The sequence below is a fragment of the Elephas maximus genome, chromosome 24 (assembly GCF_024166365.1).
Source record: "Elephas maximus indicus isolate mEleMax1 chromosome 24, mEleMax1 primary haplotype, whole genome shotgun sequence".
NCBI lineage: Eukaryota > Metazoa > Chordata > Mammalia > Proboscidea > Elephantidae > Elephas > Elephas maximus.
Genome location: NC_064842.1, coordinates 48,713,112 through 48,731,822, shown reverse-complemented (window position 1 = coordinate 48,731,822; position 18,711 = coordinate 48,713,112). Strand labels below are relative to the sequence as shown.

Below are 18,711 nucleotides of genomic sequence, written 5' to 3'. Positions count from 1 at the left end.
TTATGAAAACTTCATCAAATACAATAATAATGAGATGGAAACAAAACTAAATCAATAGAATTTTTTTTTTTTTTTAATAGCTTAGGATAAACTGCCTGTCATTTAAACTATTCCTAAAAGAACAATGTATCATAGTTAACTACCCTGTTCCAACTTTCTTTCTCTGAGGATGATGTCAATGCTGTGCAGTCTTGTTAGGCAACCTCCCCTGTCCTACCACCACTTCCCATAGTCTCAGATGGTCAGTGTGCTCCTATTTTCAACAGTATGGTTTTGTATACTTACAGTGAACTGGCCATTAGCTGTTGCTATGTAAATGGTATACTGCTTCTCACTAGCTGTATCAAGGTTCATCTGGTTTGATTCTCCTTTGCTTCGAAGTTCTTCTAAAGCTAGCCTCACAGCCAGATACTTGGATAAGTGATCGACAGTGGCATTACCTGAAGTCTTTATGTATCTACAAAAATAAATCATTAAAAAATTAATTTCTAGACTACATTACTGATCACAATTTATATTAATGCAACTAAAACATTTCTAAAAAGTAAAAAATGTTTCATATTATATAAAAAATTTATTCCTCTATTATCTAAATGGAAACACTGGTGGTGCAGTGGTCAAAAGCTACAGCTGCTAACCAAAAGATCAGGAGTTCAAATCCACCAGGCACTCCTTGGAAACCGTATGGGGCAGGCCTACTCTGTCCTATAGGGTCGCTATGAGTCAGAATCAACTCGATGGCAATGGGGTTTTTTTTTGTTGTTTTTTTTTTTTTAAATCATCTAAACATTTTTTATTGAAAAATGTAAAAGAGGGGAAAGGAAACACTCATGATCTGACTTCCAGGAAATCAAAGCTCTCCCTCCTTTACCATCCATAACTAAGTATGAAGCAAGATGACAAAAATCAAGCAAATACACAAAAAATACTAAGGGCAAAAAAAAAGAACAGCATACCCTTCAGCCCCACGATCAGAATCCTGCTACGTCTGCAGCAGCAAGAGGAATAGTAAGAGGATGAGCAAATTTCTAGAATTAATCAAATTTTTGGTTTTTCAATGACTAAGCACAGAAGTGCTCGTCTTGGGTTATTTTTGTTTTTTTAAGTATGGTACACCATTTAATGACTCACTCAACAAATATATGATGTTTATCTGCACTCAATGGCAGGTAGTGTACTAGAGACACGGTGATAAAACAGCATCCTTCCATTATGCATTTGAGAGTCTAATGACACCCTCCTATCATTTGTAAGGAATTTAAATGCTTCTCTTCCTCCTCGACCTAGGAGGCTCATTTCTTTCAGATGAGCATTGGGTAGGAAGCACATAAGGGAGGAAGAAAACAATCTAGGCAGTCAGAATATGCAGATAACCCTGGCAATCACTAGGATGACACCACCACACTGCCTTTACTTCTATTTCAAAAATTCCTTTTAACTCCAAGTTGGGGACATTCAGAATTGAGATAATCAGCAACTAATCACATTTACCTTGTCTGTGCACTGTCATCTTTTTCCATAAGTGTGGGATGAGGCCTGAATACTAACTCAATTTCACTAGCACCATCCATGACTGGATCAATTGCCACTGCTGCATTGTTATTATCAAGCTCAAGCCCAGAATCATCAGATGTTTTGGTCCGTTTGTTACTAGGTCCTGCTTCCTGATTGCTATGTGTGGATGCGTTACTACAGTGGGAACTGTCACCATTATCTTCTGCTCCACTACCATTTTCAATCTGCTGTTTCTTGCCTCGCTGTAGTCTAGTTAAGGAAAGAAAAAAAGCTACATAAAATTTACATTTAGGCATTTTCACAGTATCAATTTTGAAGCACTGAACTACTACTAAAGTTTAGAATTCAAAATCTTGGTAACTGAATTTGCTCCAAACTAGATACCCCAAAGTCCAAAAACACACACACAGGCACATAAAACATCTGAATGATTAAAACAAATTGTTTACATTCCCTTAATAATTCTCTCGATCAACAAAGGAAAGACTACAGGGCTTATTATTTTATATTTTGATAATTTTTCTTTGTTACAAGATTAATCATTCAGTTATGAAAATTTAAAAGATCTGAGGAAAGATTTATGCCTCGATTATCAGAAATTCTTAAGGAAACAAGGTTTAAGAGGGATGGTTAGCACTCCCTGCCCACCCCCTCATGAGATCTGCTAATGCAATTCGAGAGGATTCTAACGAAGAAAATGAGAGGGTGTCTAAATAACCAGCATGGATACAGACACAGCCAACAAGCTCAGATATTAAAACCAATTACTAGGCAAGGCATTTTGGGTACATACTCTCATCTACTCTTTAAACCAACCTACAATGCAGTAATTTTCTAGCTGAAAAAACCAAAGAAACCAGTTCAAAGGTAAGTAATTTGCCCATGGTTATACCACTAGGAAGTGTCAGAGCCAGAGCTAGGATGTGATACACAAGGCCACACTCTTTCTACCACACTGCCTGACTCCACCTGTACATGGCATGCACATGTAAGAATCGCACCATTTTTAAACAGCTGTTGCCAAAATGAAGAAATAATATCCCACGGCTTAGGAAAGATGCTCAAGAATTCTTTTGCTTTTGTTTCCTCTTTTTTTTTTTTAAATAAAATGTAATCTATAGGTCATTTAAAAACTAAGAGGGTGTGGTGAGACTAATATGTTAAATGGTAAAACTGTGACTCAAAAAGACATGAACAGGCCAAAATGGTAGAACAAAAAGATAAACTCAACAGTGAAGATTACATAAATATTTCCTAAAATCTACAACTAAAGCAAGAGAAAAGCTGTTTTAATTGACAGTAAATTACAGTGAGCTAAAAAGTTACGCAGACTTAATGTATTTATTTTTATCCCACACCTCTTTCTAAAAAGGGTTTGAGGTGACAGACCTAGATTAATTCAATTTCCGGAAGCATTTTAGAAGAATAATGTTCAGATAAAGAAGATCAATAGCCTATTATGTCTTGTATTTATCAAATCACATCTATAAAACTCCATTTTCTGTTCTTGGTTGGGGTTGCATTTCAAGAGTCACAGCAACCAGTCTGAATGTCAAATGAGGAACAATAAAATAAATTAGAAATGTGACTATTTAGCCCTTAGTCCTGCAAATTATTAAGGTTTTTTGGCTTTTACCCTAATTGTGAACAGAAACTATTAGAGGGCTCTGAGGAAAGGAGAGACATGACCTGACTTTCAATTCAAAAGACTTGCTCTGACTGCTGTGCTGAGAACAGACTATGTAGGAGTAAGCATGGGAAGCAGAAACACCAGTTAGGAGGCTATTTCAATACTTCAAATGAAAGACGGTGGTGCCTCGGACCAGGTGGTAGGAGTTGAGGTTGGGAGAAGTGGTCACAGCCTGGATATATTTTGGAGAGAGCTAAAAATACTTATTTACTCACAGACTGGATGGAATACAGAGTGTGAGAAAAAAGGAGAGATATTAGAGATGGCTATACAGTTTTTGACTTGAGCAAGTGGAATGATGGAGTTGCCATTAACTGTGAAATTAAGAAGCATGAAGAGATGGGTGGGGTGGGGAGAGACATGTTAAATTTGAGATCCCTATTAGATATCCAAAATGAAATGAGTCTGGAGTTCAGGGAAGCCCAGGCTGAATGTATGAACTTGGAGTCATCAGCATATAAATGGTAATTAAAGCAATGAAACTAGATGAGATCGCCTGGAGAGAGAACTTGTACAGAAAAGAGAAACAGCCCATCCCTGGGGTACTCCATCTCTGCAAGTAAGGGGAACACCTCAGGACATACAAAGGGAATCAGGAGAATACAGTCTCCTGAAAGCCAGTTGAAAAAAACTTTTCAGAGGAAGGCAGAATTAATTGTGTCAAGTGCTGGTAAGTAAGCTGCAGTATTGAGAATTTGATAGTTTTGGGAAGAGCAATCTGGTGTGGTTGTGAGGATAAAGTCCTAACTGGAGTGGATTCAAAAAAGAATGGGAGAAAAACTGTAAGACTGACTACAGACAACACTTTCAAGGAGTTTTCCTATAAAAAGAAGTGGGGAAATCGACTGGTAAGTGGGGGGTGGGGGGGTGGTGGTGGAGGAATGGGGTCAAAAGAAGGTGTTTTTGTTTTTAAGATCCTAGCATCTTAAAGGGAATATTTTAGTATGCCTGGATCGGCAGTTCAAATCCGCCAGGCGCTCCTTGGAAACTCTATGGGGCAGTTCTACTCTATCCTGTAGGGTTGCTATGAGTCGGAATGAACTCGACGGCACTGGGTTTGGGAGGCACGTATTATACCTGCATTAAAAAGGTAACCATGCAGAACTAATATTTGATACTGCATTTCACCTTTTTTTTTTTTAAATGGCGACTGTACAGTAGTCACAAAAATAGATACTCTGTTTCACGCACACCTGTTCATGGCCTGTATCTTCAGTCCTTCCTCAATGCTGTGACTGAGTGCTTGCTGATTGTTGTGCTTGTTGATCCTGGCTAATACTCTCTCCTGGTGAGCTTCATACTCATCACGACTTGGATAAATTTTGCTGATGAGGGCATCAAAGTTTGGGTCTGGCCTTAGTGATCTTTTGGAAACTAGCTTTTTCCGACAGGTAGGACATTCTTTGTTGCTAAATGAAGAGAAAGGAAAGAAAATGTCAACACCACCAGTATCTCTGGGCTAAAGACAAAAATACCCAGCTTCTGGAGAGTTATCAGCTTTACTCTAGTGCTTTCATTAAGTCACAGAAATTCAAACTGATTAGCCTGAATGTCTTTGAAAATCTGACTACTGGGTAAACAGATACTCTACACAACTTGACCACAGAGAAAATTTTTAATACTTTCCGATGATAATTTATAAATAACCATTTTAGAAATTAAAAATAGATTCCTTCCCAATTTAAATTTCCCCTTTTTGGTATCCATGCCATACAAGGAAACACTATCCATTACTGTGTATTAATTTGTTATTGTTTTCTTGAAATAGCACGTTCATAAGGATATATATTATAGGGTCACTATGAGTCAGAATCGACTCGATGGCACTGGGTTTGGTTTTTTGTTTTGTTTTTTGTTTTAAGGATATTATTTTACATACTTAAGTAAAAACACCATGGTTTCATGCCTTGTAATTTCCTCAGAACAAAAGTCTTGCCCTATTAAGCTTCTCAAATTGTGTAAAACCAACCATTTCAAAACAAAGATTCTCCAATGATTAAAACCTAAACTTCAGAAAAATTTCCAGTTCTTAATCATATACTTACAGAGAATGTACTCCTCAAACCCCACGCAGCCCTATCCTGGTAGGTACCCAGTGCGACTCAGTCCCACATACCCACTTCTGAGGGCTGTGATGATGCAGTCCGCACAGAAGCGGTGCAGACACTCCTTTGTGGTCATGGTGTTCTTCAGCATGTCCAAACAAATCGGGCACATCAGCTCACTGTGCAGACTCCGAGGCGAAACCACGATTTCCAGACCGTCCGTTATTGCCTCCTATAAAAGAGTCACTTCAAAATTAAATGCTACTTCATTTTTTTTTTTAACTGTGGACAAATCTGAACATACGAAAGTCTGAACAGTAAAATGAACTTCCATGTATACCCATCACTCAGCCACCACCACTGTCAACTAACAGCCAATTTCCTTGTAGCTCTAATTTCCTCCAACTCCCCTCAGCCCCAACACTAGACTGATTATGTAAATCCTACTATTTAAACTCTAAAGACAACATAGTAGTATGTTTAAAAGATAATGAGTGGGAAATTAGCCTGTTATAATATGTAAAAAAAAAAAAAAAAAAAATACTGACTCTGCAATCAGATGCCTGATGTTCTAGTTCTAGCCATGTAACCTGCTGTGTGGCTCTAAATAATTATTTAACACGGCTTTCTTACCTGGAAAATTAGGTAGTTAGGGCTAAATACCTATTTACTAACTACTAATGGCCATCAAGTCAATTCCCACTTATGGCAACCCCTCGTGTGTCAGAGGAGAACTGTCCTCCACAGGGTTTTTAATGGTTGATTTTTCAGAATTAGACCTTCCTTCCGAAGCGCCTCTAGTTGGATTCAAACTGCCAACCGTCAGGTTAGAAGCCAAGCATGTAAAACATCTACACCTCCCAGTGAGTGACTATTTAGGGCTAAATGGATCCTAAGAATTCTTCCATCTTCAAAAATTACCCCACTTTGATCATAAATTATGTGTTTCATGCTGTCCATCAAAAGATTTAAAGATTTTAGTACAATTATTCTCTAATTTATAAACAGTTAAATAGGATTTCAGCTTAAAACCACTTTTTGAACCTTAAAAAAGTCTTGGTCCCGAAACAAGACTAAAGGGGTACACTAGCCCAGGGACTAGGACTAGAAGGCAGGAGGGGACAGGAAAGCTAGTAATAGGGAATGCAAGGTCGAGAAGGGAGAGTGTCGACATGTTGTGTGGTTAAGCAATGTCACAAAACAGTATGTGTACCGTTTAATGAGAAACTAGTTTGTTCTGTAAACCTTCATTTAAAGTGCAATTTAAAAAAGACCAAAAAAAAAAAAATGTCTTGGTCCACAGAAGCAATTCCATACGAAGTGGTCAGGTTCTCAAGCTAACAATGACTCTGAAATGGTTCATTCCGGTTCAAACCCCAGCTTAGAATCTGCATTTCCACTCAATATACTGAATCAGAATCTACATTTTAACAAGACCCACAGAAGGAATTTCATACGAAGTGTTCAGGTTCTCAGGCTAACCACAACTTCGAACTGGTTCGTTCCACTTCAACCCCTGCTGAGAATTTGCATTTCCACCCAATACACTGAATCAGAATCTACATTTTAACAAGATCCCCAGATGATTCCTAAATAAACTGTGAGAATCACATACTGCTAACCAAAAGGTCAGCAGTTCAAATCCACCAGTTGCTCCTCGGAAACCCTATGGGGCAGTTCTACTCTGTTCCATAGGGTTGCTATAAGTCGAAATCAACTCAACAGTAATGGGTTTTTTAAATTATGTTCAACCTCTCTATATAAAGCACCTTCCATATTTTATTTTACTTAGTTTCTTACACAAACTTTTGAATTTATGAATTATAATTTCCTTTTTTTAGATAAGGAAACTATCATTCAGAAAGTATGACAATGACCCAGCTAATAATCAAGTCTATCTTCTCTCACTTTAGAACTTGCCTAGCAATATTATGACCCTGGATAAATTCAACTATTCCCATTCTCCAGACCAGCACCTATACAGGTGCGTATCAGTGTTGGGGGTGGGGGTAAGTCACAATCAGATTAATATAACTAAAAATGGCACTAGCTTCAAATAGGTGCTCAACACTGCTCAGCAACTGCTTTCTCTCACTTTTCCTTTTTCTACACTATTTTATGCCTTTTCTTCTATCTGCAGACCTTCCTCCACCTGAACTTTCAATAGATTACTCACTTCATTATTAATAAACTATAAAAATTTATCAATTATTAATAAATTATTCCACTTTGTCTCCACCAAGGTACAAATGGTATTGTCTCTTGTTACATAGAGAAACTGTCCATCTTCCTATCAGCGGGCAATTTCCCCACTTGTGCTCATTCCTTCATACATTCTCAAGGACATCCCTCTTTTGATGATTATATTTGCCCTGAGGCATCATCAATTTCTCCCTCTCCACTAAATCTGCCTAGTAAATCAGTATCTCCTTGTGCTGCTGCAGCCAGAAATGGGAATGATGCCACTAGAGCTGTGCAAGGTTGGGGGGAAGGAGTCAGCGTACTCTATGTCCCATCTAGTAAACAACACACTAGAAAGAAAAACTTCGCTTGATTCTGTGTTCCCCTCTACCTTTTGCTCCATTCTCTGCTCCCCTGCAAGCCAAACTTCTCCCAAGAATTTCCTATACATCTCTCTTCACTTTTTCCTCCTTACTAGACTGCATGTGCACATGATTATAATCCCTGTTCACGCATGAACCGATGAGACTGTACCATGATTCCATTCACTCTTCAACCTAATACAATCTTCTCCACTCAATTTGCTCCTGTCAAAGTCACAAGGCATACACGGCCAAATCAAATGTACTCTTTTCTAATCTGCATCCTCTTCAACCTCTCGGCAGTGTTAAACACATTTGACTACATTCTCCTTTAAGCTCTTCCTCTTAGATTCTGGGCCCCATTTCCTCACTCTCCCATTTTTTCTTCCTCTTTCCTAGTTGTTCCTTCTGAGCCGCCTTTGTTGGCTCTTTGTCCGTTTCCTAATTTCTAAATGTTGAGGCTCCTCTGGACGACGTTCTGAGCCCTATGCTCATCTCTAGGTGATTTTATCCATTCCCATTGCTTAAAATATGCTGACGACTCCTAAAATTTCATATTTAGTTCAGACCATTAATTAGCATCTCTACCTGCATGTCTCATAAGCATCTCAAACTTAATATTCACCACTGCTCACTTAGTACCTAACATACAAGCTGGTACAGATATGCACTCAAATTACTTGTTGATTCAACAAATGAAGATCCTGCCGAAACAGGTATGTTGGAGTCAATTAAACTAGTCAGGACTGCTTGTGTGTAAATTATTACTGTTATATTCTATTTCAAATTTTCTTGTTCTAAAAATACGTCCTAGTTTACATGTCTCATATTCTCCTTAAATTATCTTAGTCTACATTACCTGAGGTGTTCGTTGTAATTCATACAAACTAAGTTCCCATGTTTTACTTAACGGTTGAGTTCCATTTGTCTGCACAGCCTGAGACATTGCTAGGAATAAAAAGGAGAGAAAAACAATTTCAGTACTTGAAAGGGTAATAAATCTCAACACTGATTTTTTTAAGGATTTGCAAATAAAAAAAAAACAGAAATTACGCACTGGTATCTCAAAAATAAGAAAAGAGAAAAAGCCCAAGAATCTTGCCATTTGTGAGCGTGAGCTACTTGAGAGGAGGAGACTATCACTGATCCCTGAATCCCCACCAGCTGGCACATGGAAAGTACTTAATTATTGCCAAATGTATAGAAGATTGTCTTAACACAAAACAATGTTTTTCTGAAGCTGACGGTCATGGAACTTAGAACAAAATCTCGGGAAAATTTCACCCTTCAGCATGGCTCTCTAGTCCAATTTTGCCTGAGACACAAAATCTACTTTATAGCACTTTATTTACACAACTGGTCATTCTGTCTCCACTCATGAACAATTCTCTACCTAATGAGTCAGCTCTGATTCTCAGAAAGCTCTTCCTATGCTGAGCCCTGTACTGCTACCTACTAACACTATAGATGCCTTCTGGAGGCAAAATCATTAAGTCCAATAATTTTTCTACATGGTAGCCTCTCAAATATTTAGAGACTGTTACGATATCCCACTTGATTGTCCTTTCCTTGTCACCAAATATCCTAGTTCCTTCTTAAAAAAAAAAAAGGGAAACACGACCCCTCCACCACCCTGATTCCATTCTTGTCTCCAAATGCCAATTTGTCAGCAACAAAGCAGCACAGGGCTATTAGTTTTCTTGTTCTAGACAGAAGGTTTTCAGGCTAACACTGCATAAAGATTTTTTTTATTAAGTTCAAACGTGTAGACTAGTTTGCAGTCAATTAAACTCTCTAGGTTTTTTCTCATTATTCTTACTTTACTAATCTGATCTACTGTTACATCATCCTATTAGGATTTTTTTATTGTAACAATAGATATAACACACTGCTTGCTATCAGTATTTCTATAAATCCTGATTCTGTCACCTATTATCTTCAAGCTTGGCCATGGAAAAACATTCCCTTGTCTCTTCTGGAAACCATATTCCTCATTTCTCAACCAACAAAATGATGTTGTTAGTTACTGTTGACTCAATTCAACTCATGGTGCCTCTATATTCTAAAAAATATTAATTCCTTCCATGAGTAAAACAGAACACGTTAAATTCATAAATTATTTTCTATTCACCAAAAAGTCTTTTTATCTTTAAACTGGCTATTTTCAGACATTTCTTTTAAAAAAGCTTATGGTAGAAAACCCTTACATAAGTAAATACATTAGGAATATTCAGACAGGAAGACGTAATTTTTACGTATGTCACTTAAGTAATAACCTTAAATGAGCAACTGACTGAAATCTCTCATTTTTTACACATAATACATTTATTTAAAAAAACTCATTTATGCCTGTTATTAGTTGCCCTTGAGTAGTTTCCAGCTTATGGCAACCTATGTGTGCCGAGGAGAACCGCTCCACGGGGAAGCAGATCATCAAGTCTTTTCTCTCATGGAGTGGCTAGTGGGTTCGAACAGCTGGCCTTTCGCCAACCACGGTTTCCTTCATTTATGTCTAAACCAAGCCAAAACCAAACCCATTGCTCTCAAGTCAATTTCGACTCACAGCAACCCTGTAAGTGAGAGCAGAACTGCCCCGTAAGGTTTCCAAGGAGCAGCTGGTGGATTTGAACTATCAACCTTTTGATTAGCAGCCAAACGCTTAACCACTGACCTACCTCATTTATGTCTACCCACTGTTAAATTATTTTTCTAATATATAACAAGATAGCAACTTTGAAATAGTATTTCTCACACCAAAATAAAAGCTTTTTATTCCAATATTAAGACTGGAAAGAAAGGAAACACTTTGTCCTAGTTTCTTGATTTACAAAAGCAGGTCATTAGGAGACAATGAACAATTCAAGACAAAAAAAGAAATATAACTGTTTGCATGTATTTACCTACAAGGATGGAAAGTTGAATGACCATGCTAATTTAATTTGCTCAAACCCAATGCTTCAATAACAAAACACATGATCTTTCAAAGAAAAGTTGACACTTCAGAATAATTTCTATATACCAAAAATTCACCGTTTTCAATATATTAAAAGAAACCATCCTATCAATAAGAAAGTAAATGAACTCTCAGAGCTGAAGATAAAGTAAAAACGTTATTGTATTTATTACAGCCTGTTACACAACATAACTTGCTTAATGGAATGTTTTAACAAAATCTCAGTGCCACTGACAAACATTATCTTGTTGAAACTCCAATTTTACTGAATGGAGTTTTTAGTACATATTTTTAAAATACTTATAAGGATGAAAAAGCAAAGATAATGGTCACCAGCCCCCACTCTAAAACAAGTATATACAAGATGTTGTTTAAAAAAAAAAAAAAATCATAAGCCAGAAAAGAACTGACTCCCATGTACCTTCTCTCTGAAATCATAATTTCACATAAATTATAAAAGGTTGTCACGGTAAAAAAAAAAAAAAAACTCCCCCCCTCCCCCACCAAATAAGGTATATGGCACCCTGTTACTACAAATATCCCTAAAAATTACTTCCATAGTGCCACTCTCCTGTTAGATACACTTAGCTCCTCAAAAGTGTCTTTGGAAAAATCTAATCATCTAAAGACCTTTCATAGTTGGTCCCTAGTTACTGTATTTCTTTGTACCCACTGCTTAAACCACTGAATGATTTTCACTTCTCTCAAACATGCCATAAAGTTTCCTAACTCCACATCAAATAAATTGAATCAGCCTCCCCTGCCAACCTCCTTACCCCGACACATGAATCCTACAAAAATTGTTCCATCATCTCTTACTTGGAGGAGCCCTTCTCTCCACTCCAGTAAGTTAGCAGCTCCATTCTTAGCACTCCCATAACACCTTATACCCACACTCCTCTACCACACCACTTGTTCCTGATGATGCTTAAAGCATGACTTGTTTACCTACCTGTAGCCCACTCCCATTAGACTATGTGCATGAAACTGTCAGCACAGCCCTAGCACCCAGCATGATGCTTGTCATACTGTCATACATGTACTCAATAACTGCTTGTGGAGGGAATACTGCGGAGAGGATACTCTCCCTTGTAGACACAGCATAAACCCCACCATTTACATACAGCTGTTCCCTAATCTTCCTAACCTTAATAAATCTTTTCTTCCTCTAAATTCCTATATTAATAATTTGGCAATTAAACAGCTAACACCGCTTGTATTTAAGTTCTTTATTATTAACATTTCATATCTCTTATGACTTCATGTCACAGGATTCCTAACATAATTCTTGGCAATTTCAACTTCCCACAGAGATGACTTTTCTACTATCTCTAATATCTCACCCTCCACCCAGTCTCAGCCACTCAATCCCAGATGATTATACACCCTAGACTCCAGATGGTGTATTAATACTATATACCATCTATAATCTTAATTCAAGTATCCTACTCTCTAACCATCTCTTATCTTTTCCATTAATCCTACCACCTCTCCTCACTGTCCATTTCTCTCACTTCCTACTTTGTTCCAGAGTTCATCATCATATACCTTCAATTCCCTTGGGAGTCTCTCCTTTTGTTATACTCGTTTGTCAAATCCCAAACCCTGGATAATCCCAATTTTGTGCCCCTGCACCCAAGCAGCTTAATTTCGCTAGAGAGGGAAAAAAAACCTATCATGTTGACTTTAAATTCATGTTCATTAATCTCAAATGGGGTGAGGGCTCCCCTCTGGGTGGCTCAAAGGGTTAAGTGCTTGACTGCTGCCTGAAAGGCTGGCATTTCAAATCAACCCAGAGACAGCTCAGAAGAAAGGCCTGGTGAGCTGCTTCCGAAAGGTCACAGCCTTGAAAACCTTATGGAGCAATTCTACTCTACACACAGGACTGCCATGAGTTGGAATCGACTTAACAACAACTGACGACAACGACCTCAAATGGGTTTTAATGCTGCCTCACAATCCTGTCACATATAATTATTTCCCTAGTTAATTCATTCTTTAAACGCTCCTACAAAACTACTACTTTTATACCTTCTCTTCTAGCCTCTAATACTACACACCCGATACATTTTCAGCTGATGTACTTGCTTTCTGTTTCACATGGAAAACAGAACCAGAGACCTTCTAGTCTCTCCTACCATCAAATCTACCAACCCAACTTGAATCTGTACTTCAGTAATTTTGTCTTCCCTCCTGGTATGAATGACTGAACAATGTAAGGCCGGCTTCTCTGCTTGTCTTTGAAGGTGGGGTGAGATCTAGCATATACATGGGGAAAATGGTCTTAGATACAAGTTATAAGATGAGAAGCAAAAACAGCATATTTATAACCCGAAGAGAAATGATTCACCTCAAAAACAAAACTCTTCTGGCCCCATCTTCTCCTCCAACTAGCGCCCTATTACTTTGATCCATTTATAGAAACACTCCTCAAGAGTTGTCTTCATTCACTCTCCTTCTTTTCCCTTTTTCTCACCAGCCTATTACTCTAAGTAGCCTTTTGATCCTACCACTTCAATTGAGGACACCAGTACCTCCATACTGCCACAGAGTCTATTCTTTGATGTGCCAGAAACTACTGTGTGGCCTTGGGCATGCCATCTAACTCCTCTGGGGCTTATTTTCCTCAATAGGAAAAAGGAAAGGATTCCAGTATTTCAAATATTTAGTGGATATCTATTATTTGCCAAGCAAACGGCCCTAAATCATTGCCTCAGAATTCACAGCCTTAAAATAAATGCATAAATGAATTAGAATACAGATACAGAATTACAGAGAACAAGGAATTTGAGGAGTTAGGGAAGGCTTCCGTGGAGATAAGGTTAGCGCTCAGCTGCTAACCAAAGGTGGTTCAAACCCACCAGCTGCTTCCAAGGGAAAAAGATGTGGCAGTCTGCTTCTGTAAAGATTTACAGGCTTGGAAACCCTGTGGGGCAGTTCTACTCTGTCCTATAGAGTCGCTATGAGTCGGCATCAACTTGACGGCAATGGGTTGGTATTCAGTGATGAAATCAGTCTTAAAAAATAGATTACTACACTGGGGTAGAAGTACAAAAGAAAGAGTGTTAAGATGTGAGTTTCTGTTTACAACTTTGAGGCCACCCACCAAGTCCTACCTGAGGACTCTCATTTTGCTTATCAGAACTGGTGGACTATCAAACAAGTGCACACTGCTTGAGCCCTCTGTGCTCAAAATCCAGGTGTCTTTCAGTCCCATCTTGATCACAGATGAGTGTTCCCAATATTATGTGAAATCTAAACAATTTTTCATACAGCTCTTGCCACTTATCTAACTGAGCTTATTTTTTAATCCTAAAATTTTTTTTTGTTTTTTTTTTTTTCTGTTGTCACACATTGAACTGTGTCCCCCAAAAATGCATGTCAACTTGGCTAGGCCATGATTCCCAGTACTGTGTGATTGTCCACCATTTTGTTACCTGATGTGATTTTCTTATGTGTTGTAAATCCTACCCCTATGATGTTAATGTGGCAGGATCAGAGACAGTTATGTTAATGAGGCAGGACTCAATCTACAAGATTGAGTTGTGTTGTAAATCAGTCTCTTCTGACAAGGACCTTCCCCCAGAGCCAACAGAGAGAGCGGTCTCCCGGAGCTAGCACCCTGAATTTGGACTTCTAGCCTCCTAGACTATGAGAGAATAAATTTCTCTTTGTTAAAGCCATCCACTTGTGGTATTTCTGTTATAGCAGCACTAAGTAACTAAGACACCTGTGTACTTTGACTCTTCAGTCTGAGAATCATAAATTGAAAAAATCTTGTGTAACAGAGACTTTTCCTCCTTGGGGAAATACTCTCTTTTCTATACCATGCAATCTTCATCAGGACTGCATAATGGCACAGATTCTACAAACTGCTGTCCAGTCATCCTTCAGGGGCAAATGGACAACAGTGTCTGCTCTCTGGAGCAACGAACTTGGCTGTGAATCCCTCCAAAAGCCTCATGAGGAGATTCATGAGAGAAAGCATTGTGTTTAACGTAGGAGACTTTTCTCCGTTTCTGTACTCTGGGGCTGATGGTTAATAAGCTACTAGTCATATAGTTTTGACTACTCAATCAAGGGCCCTAGCCACCATTTTATAAGCACCACTAGACACCTGTTGTAACGACACTCTCTTTTGTGTCAAAGTGGGTTTCTCTGCAGTAAAGCTGCAAATTTCTCTTGGCAAAACTCATTTGGCCTCCTATATGCATTCTTTCTATAACCTAATTATTGTGCTAGTTACTAGCTAGATGGCATAATTTCTCCAAGGATGATCTAGAATTTTCTCAGCCAATACGGGGGAATCCTGGCTGGATATGTCAAAGATAATACATCTAAGAAGCTCTAGAAAAGAACAGAGGAAAAGTACCAAATATACAATAGCCAGCCTTTTTTGCCTGGTATGCCAAGGTCTCAAATTGAAATTTTGACTTCGAAATAGCGTTCCTTAACGATTCTCTAGCAAAAGCCTGAAAGAAAAAAGAACCCACTCAAACCATCAAAAACCTGCCCTCCTATCTAACACTATCACGCTTTAACATAACCACCTACCTATATTCCCTCCCCTAATATCCTAAATAAACTATCCTTTTCTCAAGGTCTTCCCCAAGAAAACAGCCAATGACCCAATATCCACTTAAAACTGCTAGAATGGTAGATAAAGACAATGGAAGCTGAATTAAGGCACGGTTTTCAAAACCTAAGACATCTCGTTACTGAATTTCACGTTCTATTAGACACCTATTGTCCAGGAACCCCAGGGTTATGCAAATGAAATCATTTACTATTGTAGCCTTTAAAGAAAATGGTTGAAAGCGGGTAAATGGACATGGACTAAAAAGATTAAAAAAGACAATCTGCATAACAATAAACAGGAACTAGAAGGGCAAGAAAAGTATGATGAAATTTACATGAGACCGTATCTGATGCTTTTTCTTTACAAAAGTTAAATGGACTAAAATTCAAGGTTGTAAAAAGGAAGGAAGAACAAGAGACGTCAGAAATTGGCTTCAAGACTTTCAACCTATATTTTGGACTAGATTCAAGAGTCAAGGTAAAAAGAACCCTGCCCTTTCTTGTAAATGGGCTCAGACCTAACATGCTGTTGCCATCAAGTCAATTCCAATTCATAGTGGCCCAATGTGACAGAGTAGAACTGCCCCATAGAGTTTCCTAGGCTGTAATCTTTACAGAAGCAGATTGCCAGGTCTTTTCCCCCACCAGGCCTTTTCTCCTGCAGAGCGGCAGGTGGGTTTGAACTGCTGGTCTTCTGGTTAGCAGTGGAGTGCTTAACCACTGCACCACTAGGGCTCTTCAGACCTAACATAAACTAAAACCAAACCAAATCCATTGTCATCGAATCGATTCTGACACACAGTAACCCTACAGGACAGAAGAGATCTGCCTCACAAGGTTTCCTTGGTTGTAATCTTTACGGGAAGCAGACTGGCACATCTTTCTCATGTGAAGTGGCTGGTGGGTTTGAACTGCCAACCTTTCAGTTAGCAGCCCAGCACTTTAACCGCTGCATGACCAGGGGGGCTCCTTAGACTTAACATTAACCCACTGCTGTCGAGTCATTCTGACTCATGGCAACTTAACATAGTGGACTAAAAAAAATCTGGAATGTCAAATTGTGATTTGGATATCCAACATGTAGCTGAACATGTCCGGAAAGTCTTACAAAACAGACAAACTAGGAATTAAAACAAAGATATGGCCCTTTAGGTAAAACAATCAAAATGAAAATCAAAAGACCCATCATCCTCTAAGAATCAAGGACCTATTGATAAGAATAGTGGCAGATACAGCAAGCAGAAAAAATTACTGGAAGAGTCACTGTTCCATATTAGCAAATAAAGTGGAAAAAGAAAGACAGTGCCCCAAAATCTAGACAATGATGCTTCTCTGAAGATGATTCTGGCATCTGCCAACTTTCTGTCCTTGAATTCCCAAGGTGAATTATCTATAAATACAGCTAGCCAGCTTCCCTGTAGATAGATACATGGTGCCACTACTTCTACCATAAATCCTACTACAACATAACAAATTTCCCAGACATTTTTCAAACTACTCAGATAGGAGGAATTTGTAAGAATTACCTATCCTAACCATGTCCTGACCCATAACTGTTACTGGGACCAACTATGAACAGAACACTCCTTCTTCCACCTCTAGAAAGCTACCCTGGCAAGTTAATAAGGAGAGATTTATTCTGTAAATCAAACTGTCAGTAAAATATTCTGCTAAAGGCTTGTTTCTAGAGATACCAGTTTTCCTGCACATGACCAAGTTATATCTGATGTGGACATCTGCAGCAAATAAAAATTCAAAAAGTAACTGTTGAGTTAGTTACAGTTCCAGAATCTCCTGGTTTCATTTGAAAAAGCTAGCATTTGGAAAAAACACGGCTTAGGAGTGTTTTCCAGTCCTTCTTTATCTCTCTGTATTGCTAACATATGTCCCCTAGTATCTAGAGTAAGACAGCACGGATGCCGTCTTACCAGACAGTACAACAGAGGCTCCTAAGACCACAGAAAAGGGACAAAATCTTGCTGACTCAAAACCACTAACTCAGTTTTTAAGAACCATGTCAAGAGTGTAGATCTGAAGAAGACTTACTGGCTTCCTGTGATCTGGCCAAGGAGGGCCTAAAGAGGAGAGTGAGAATGAAAAATTCCATTTTTGCCTTGGACACAGTCCACACATAAAAAGGAAGCTGTAAATTCTACTCTGTCCTGAAGGACATGATCTATGCATACATAGGAAGCTCAAATTTCCACTTTTAGCAGTCATTGTTTGAAGAGAAACTCTTGAGAAATTAGTCATTCTTTTGCTTTACGGCAATATACTACTTTATTTAAATTTAATCTATCTAAATTCTACCCTTCCTCCAAATCATATATAACCTTTCCTGTTCTTTATTGAGAAGCTGCATTTCTGCCTGTGGCACCCCTCTGTCCAAGCCAAGAATGTGTAACATATTCACCTTTTGTTTTTAAGATATGAATGAACTGTGATTTCCATGAATAGTATTTGGGAGTCACCTATGTATACACGCTAATACAAGCTGTGGGAGTGAATGATCATATAAGTAGAGTAGAGAAAGGGGAAGGAAACAAGAAGGGATGGTCTAGGTTAACCATTACATTCCAAGAGGCCAGAGGCTAGAACTGAAGCCAATGAAGAAGACAGGAAATGCATTATCAGAAAAAATGATGGTGATCTTCACAAAAACCAAGTAAACCAAAACCCACTGCCGTCGAGTCAATTCCAACTCGTAGCAACTCTACAGGACAGAGTAGAACTGCTCCATAGAGTTTCTAAGGAGCGCCTGCTGGATGTGAACTGCCAACCTTTTGCTTGGTAGCCGTAGCACTCAACCACTACACCACCAGGGTTTCCAAAAACCAAGGGTAGTTTAAGTACAAAAAAACCACACTTAGAAATCAAAATTGAAACTACATGTTCTTTAGAAATTAACAAAATTAAAAAATACTATCTTATCAGAATGTATGTAGTAAAAAAAATCTCTTATAAATATGTATAACTTATTTTTCAAATCAGAAAACCATAAAGACTGGGAAAAATTGAACCAAGCACTAGAAATTAGAAAATGAATCTAAAGAAAGTAGAAGAGAAAAATGATCATTATAAAAGCAGACACTAAATACAAACAGCTAAAAATAAAAAAATCCGACAAACCCAAGAAAAGTTAATGTATAACAATAAGGCGCATAAGTACAGATATGAAGGAGATTCTAAAAATCAAATTTATCAGACAATGCTATATTCAATTTTCTATCAATAAATTTATAATTGAGAAAAGAATGAACAATTTTGTAATAAATTAACAAAATTAATTCAAGTGGAGAAGGAAACTCAAATAGACCAATAACTACTACAGGAAAAGTATCTACCTATATGTACCTATATGTACACCCCACCTATATGTACACCCAA

General features: G+C 38.1%; 1 protein-coding gene across 2 annotated transcripts in view; it reads right to left on the bottom strand.

The window, feature by feature from the left end:
• Positions 1–18,711, bottom strand: part of RNF2 (ring finger protein 2) — a 47,837-nt gene that overhangs the window by 2,034 nt on the left and 27,092 nt on the right. For both annotated transcript variants that reach the window (XM_049868345.1, XM_049868344.1), the window contains 5 exons: positions 8,653–8,741; positions 5,322–5,482; positions 4,399–4,614; positions 1,492–1,764; positions 286–457 (listed from right to left, as the gene is read on the bottom strand). In XM_049868345.1, coding sequence (XP_049724302.1) covers positions 286–457; positions 1,492–1,764; positions 4,399–4,614; positions 5,322–5,482; positions 8,653–8,739 — 909 coding nt within the window. In that variant the 5' untranslated portion in view covers positions 8,740–8,741. The remainder of the gene's footprint in view (positions 1–285; positions 458–1,491; positions 1,765–4,398; positions 4,615–5,321; positions 5,483–8,652; positions 8,742–18,711) is intronic.